Source organism: Lycium ferocissimum, chromosome 5 (assembly GCF_029784015.1).
Source record: "Lycium ferocissimum isolate CSIRO_LF1 chromosome 5, AGI_CSIRO_Lferr_CH_V1, whole genome shotgun sequence".
NCBI classification, from domain to species: domain Eukaryota; kingdom Viridiplantae; phylum Streptophyta; class Magnoliopsida; order Solanales; family Solanaceae; genus Lycium; species Lycium ferocissimum.
This window is the reverse complement of record NC_081346.1, coordinates 50,791,627-50,796,882: the sequence shown is the minus strand read 5'-3', so window position 1 is coordinate 50,796,882 and position 5,256 is coordinate 50,791,627. Positions and strand designations below refer to the sequence as shown.

At 35.6% G+C, this 5,256-nt stretch overlaps 1 protein-coding gene across 1 annotated transcript; it reads right to left on the bottom strand.

The window, feature by feature from the left end:
• Positions 1–1,922: 1,922 nt before the first annotated feature.
• LOC132056876 (CBL-interacting serine/threonine-protein kinase 14-like) lies at positions 1,923–4,118 on the bottom strand. The gene has a single exon (XM_059449264.1). The coding sequence runs from the start codon at positions 3,670–3,672 to the stop codon at positions 2,296–2,298; it is 1,377 nt and encodes a 458-aa protein (XP_059305247.1). The 5' UTR covers positions 3,673–4,118; the 3' UTR covers positions 1,923–2,295.
• Between the last annotated feature and the right edge of the window lie 1,138 nt (positions 4,119–5,256).

Sequence of the window (5,256 nt, the reverse complement as noted above, 5' to 3'; positions counted from 1 at the left end):
TACACCTTACCCACCCACAACCATAATCTAGTTGGAGGCCACGTGTCATATCTGGTATTATAAAACCGGTGTTAATAAAAAATGGCATGGATGAGTCACTTTTATTAACGGGCGATGGCATAAATGAGTCAAACTATTGATGAGTGGCATAAATGAGCCATTTCCTATAGTTCGTTGGCATAAATGAGCCATTTCCTATAGTTCGATGACATAAATGAGCCAAACTATTGATGAGTGGCATAAATGAGCCATTTCCGATAGTTGTATGACATATTTGAGCCTTTTTCGTTTTTTTTAACGATGTCCGATTTACTAGACAACTAGGTGCAGAATGGTAAACATACAGGGTAGGACTCCTTTATTTTGGTGAGCCCACCTTTAAATTCGTGGATCACTCCATTTCAGCTATATATTTTTGCGTAGTGCGGGCTTGTCCCGTAACTTTATTATTTCATTCGGAGCGTCATACAAGCTCTGTATATAGAGAATTTATATTATGTTTGCTATGGATACTCATATAGCATCAGGAATGACACTTTACTCATGTCTTAGTTTATGCTATTAATTATGTAGTTTAATTAAAACAGTGTTTATCTCATTCCTCTCATTTAATATTGTAATTAATTAAATGAAATTGAATTACTTGAACGCGAATTGGATTTATACCATGCCACGATGGTTCGCTCTGTGTAAGTAGGTAGGCACTAGGTATCAATCACGCGGCAATCTATTTTGGTGCCTGAATATAACCCTAGTAAATAGGGAAAGTGAGTTATTTATATTGCGGTTAAGCATGAGCATAGTAAGTCTAAAGTACTTCTAGCTAGGTCTTCAAAGTACATTCAAACTGAAAAAAGTTAACATAGTAAAAGGAAATTATCTCCACAATTTCCATTCCTGGAGCTGGTTCTTGGCAGCCACCCTTCAACTGTCTCCACGATTGCCATTCATGGAGACGTTTTTCTCTTGATCACCAGATACGTTAAGGCTGTCCAAGGCCATGTCCTCGATTGGGTTAGGTTCAACTCCTACATCTTCACTTTCTAGTTCAATTCCTTGCATTTTATTCTACTCAAGCATGGTGTAGTACGATAAAGACTTCTTCAAATGGTCCTCTGATGCTTCCCACTTTATTATAAGTGGTCCCGATACATATATCTCCTTAGCTTAGTTACGACTGAAAGGCTTTAAAGATATAAGCACATGCTCGGAGTTATCAGTGCAGAACCATGCATAATAGAAATGCAACAAACAATGAATATCAAATTATAAACATGTATATATAGATGCTTGTGGTTATGCATAGTCTCTTAAATACAATTATCATGTGGGATATCATAGCTTGTTCGGTCATATTTGTTTTCTATTTCGTCAATACAAACAATGATAAGCTTTTAGGGCACGTTTGGCTTTAAAAAAAAAAAAGCAATTTATTTTAAGACAAATCGCTTTTATGTTTACTACCAAACACTCAAAAAATCAAAACACTTAAAGAACTTATAAGCCAATCCAAACGGGCTCTTAGTTCCATCCTCTTGCAGCCTCTAGCTAAGCCAAGCTTTTCACACAGAAACTAAGCTTAAACTGTGCTTTGTGTAAATTTTTACTCAAAACAAAAAGAAGAAAGCGGATCAAAATGAGAGTTTAACTTTGTATCTTCAAAAAATTCCCCAAGAATATTAGTAGTTGTTTTGACTTTTGTCACATTTTCCGGCAGAGAGTTGTTTTTTTTCCCAACCGTTAACTTTTGCGTCAAAGTCAAAATGTGGAGGTTGTAAATATTATTTCAACCATTAAAAGGTTAAAGGGATTAAGTAAAATTTATTCTTTTAAACATGTCATAATATTTATATAATTTATTATTATTATTTTTCATTTAGAAAAGTGATTTTTTTTTTTAAATAACTAATAAGAAAATAATATCAAACAAAGTGAAACGAATGGAGTAACTATTTTTCATCATGTCACATCCTGTCTCAATTGCATCTATCCTCGGAAGTAACTTTCTATCTCCAATACATCAATCCTCTGAGTCTAGAGTAATTATCTTATCATTTGAACAATATTTGGAAAAAAATTACCGGGCAAAAACAAGATGAATAACCCGGTGTTCCTTTTTATGCTTTTATAAAATAAATATGGTTGTCATAACTTTTGGAAAAGTATAACATTAATACTACAAGCAGCATAATAATAGTACAAACGCATTAATCTGTTCTTTTTCAAATTTGGATCCCTCCAAATAATCACTAAATTATTAGATTAATTCATAAAAGAATTAGGCCAATGTCCTTTTCAGCAACCAGAAACCAATCCTTCCCCTTGATAAACAAATCGACTTATCTTCGGTTTAAATTTCTTCTTCCATATTTCACCTTCATTTTCCCTTTTTTCAATTTCCACTATTACCAGTTTCTCCGTTAACCGGTTAACCACCACCATTAATTCAGAATTACCATTTTGCCCCTCCACTTTCACGGTGGCGCTACTCCTCTGCACCACCGTCATCTCCTCTTCCTCCGCCACCTCCTCAAATTTCGCGATTATCTTCTCGGGCGAATCCATCGACACAAAACGTTCTTTATCGACTAATCCACCGTTACCTCTAAGCAAACTCGAGATATTAAAACCTGATGAATACGATATAATATCAAACGCGTTCAAGAATTTCCCGGCATGACCAGACCCGGACTTGAACCCATGACCCGGATCCGACCCGGATTGGAATTCGAATTCCTGACCCGGTTTCACCTCTTGATACCCTTTTTTAAACCACGGGTCATTTTTAATCCCCTCAATAGTGATACGGGTAACCGGGTTGGTATCGAGTAATCGGGTCAACAACCTTTTTAACTCGGGTGAAGTCCATTTAGGGCAACGAAATTCACCTTTGTAAATTTTCCTATACATAGTCATTAAATTTGTGTCATTAAAAGGTAAATACCCAGCATTGAACACAAAAAGTATAATACCACATGACCAAATATCAACCTTAGCACCATCATAACCTATCTTAGCTAAAATCTCAGGTGCCACGTAAGCAGGGGTCCCACAAAGTGTATGGAGCAACCCATCGGGTCGGATCTGATCCGTAACAGCACTTAACCCGAAATCAGTAACTTTTAAGTCCCAATTGTCGTCAAGTAATAAATTTTCTGGTTTTAAATCCCTGTGGTAGACCCCACGTGAGTGGCAGTATCCAATGGCTGAGATTAATTGCTGGAAATATCTACGGCTGAGATCTTCGCTAAATCTGCCTTTAGATAGCTTTGCAAAAAGCTCACCTCCTTTAGCATATTCCAACACGAAATATATTTTCTTCTTTGTTGCTAGAATTTCATGTAGGCGCACGATATTTGGGTGACGCAATCGGCGCATGATAGAGATTTCTCTCTTAACGTGCGCCGTCAGACCACCTTTGAGTATTTTCTGTTTGGAGACCACCTTAATTGCAACACTTTTTTCTGTCTCAAGGTCTCTTGCATGATACACTTTGCCAAACGCGCCGCAACCAAGGAGTTTGCCCAGCTCGTATTTGTCAAAAAGGTTTGTGCTGACGTCATCCGCTGGAGTTAATTCCCCTTCCGCGGAGCGTGGGGGGCGTGTGTCAGCGCGTGAGGCGGCTGAGAGTAGGGATTGACTGTTTTCATAGTTATCTAAGATCTCTTGCATAACTATAACCACAGAAGAGAAAAACAGTAACCCTTTTGTGAATTTTTTCTACCCTTTGCATTAAAACACCGAGCAAACTAAAATTTGCTCGATATCGGAAAATCAAGAATGGCTATGGCTAGAAATGTAAAAACTTTCTGGCAACCCTTTTCGTCAATCAAACCCAGAAATAAAAAATCACTGAGGATGGAGGGGAAAATGCTAAAAAGTGTAGAGAATGGCTATGGCTAGAAATGCAAAAGAAAGAAGATATGTGTTTGGGTTTATTTGAAGCAAAGGTTTTTTGAAGAGAGGGGGGGATGAAGTTTCTGATGCGAAAATTGATAAAAATGTAGAGAATGGGCTATGGCTAGAAATGCAATAAAAAGAAGATATATTTGGTTTTTCTTTGAAGCAAATGTTTTTTTTGAAGAGAGAAGATTCTGATGGGAAATTGTGATGTACGTTGGACAGGTATTTATTGTTGACGGACAGGTCCCATACGACGACGTACGGAAGTTTGTTTTCCTACTCATTTTTTCTTTTTCTTTTTCTTTTCTGTTTCCTTTTTCTTTAAGGAAAAACAAACCTAACAAATCTCAAGCAAGTTAAATTCAATCCCCTCAGCCCCGAAACAGTTAGTGGGCGTTTGAACATAAGAATTGTGAAATTCGAAAAAAATATTTTTTTGTTTTCAAGTTGAAAATGATATTTGGAAACTGAAATTATTTATGGATATGAATATAAATTGGAGTTGGTTTTTTGATTTTGTGAATGAATTGGAGGGAAAAATTGTAAAAATGGCTTTTTGGAGATTTTCAAATTTTGAAAAATTGTAACAATATTATGTCCAAATAGTTTTCCGGAATAAAATTCGGAAAAAGTGAACTAAGCGAGACTTAGCCCCCGTTTGGCCATAAGAATTATTCACTTTATTTCGAAATTTTTTTTCACTTTTTTCCGGAATCAACGTTTGGCCATGAAAGTTTCGAATACAGCTTGAAGTTGTATCCCGGAATACCAAAAACTCAAAAAACTTTCACTTTTTTCACTTTTTTACAACTACATTTCGCCAAAAACTATAATTTCAAAAACTATGGCCAAACACAGCTCCAACTCCAACTCCAAATTTTTTTTTTTTTGGTATCTATGGACAAACGGGGCCTTAATTTCTGAAACGCGAATAGCAACATAGTCTAATCAATACGTTCTTCGACTTTGTTGATCGTAATTATTAACTTCCGAATTAAAGTATCTTTTATTAAATGTTCGGTTGGATTTAAGGAATACTCTCCCGTCTCAAATTATTTGTCATTTTATTTTTGTTTTACACGCCCCTTAACAAATATTAATTAGGAGGGATAGTTGTCCTTATATATAACTAAGTTATAATCTCTCTCCATCAAATGTTTAATTTATTTATATGTCATGTCTCAATAATGATAAAATTCAAAAAGGATAAAATGGAGAAAAATAATTAAGTGTGCCTTGAATCCTAAAACGACAAATAATTTTAGACAACCATTTTTAATAACCGCGAAAGCTTATTTTCCTACGTTTTTCTTTTTCTTTTTCCTTTTTTGAGACAATTAGACTGGAGTTTAC

Excerpts from the sequence above, each read along its gene's own strand:
- LOC132056876 (XM_059449264.1), bottom strand. The coding sequence starts at position 3,672 with ATGCAAGAGATCTTAGATAACTATGAAAACAGTCAATCCCTACTCTCA.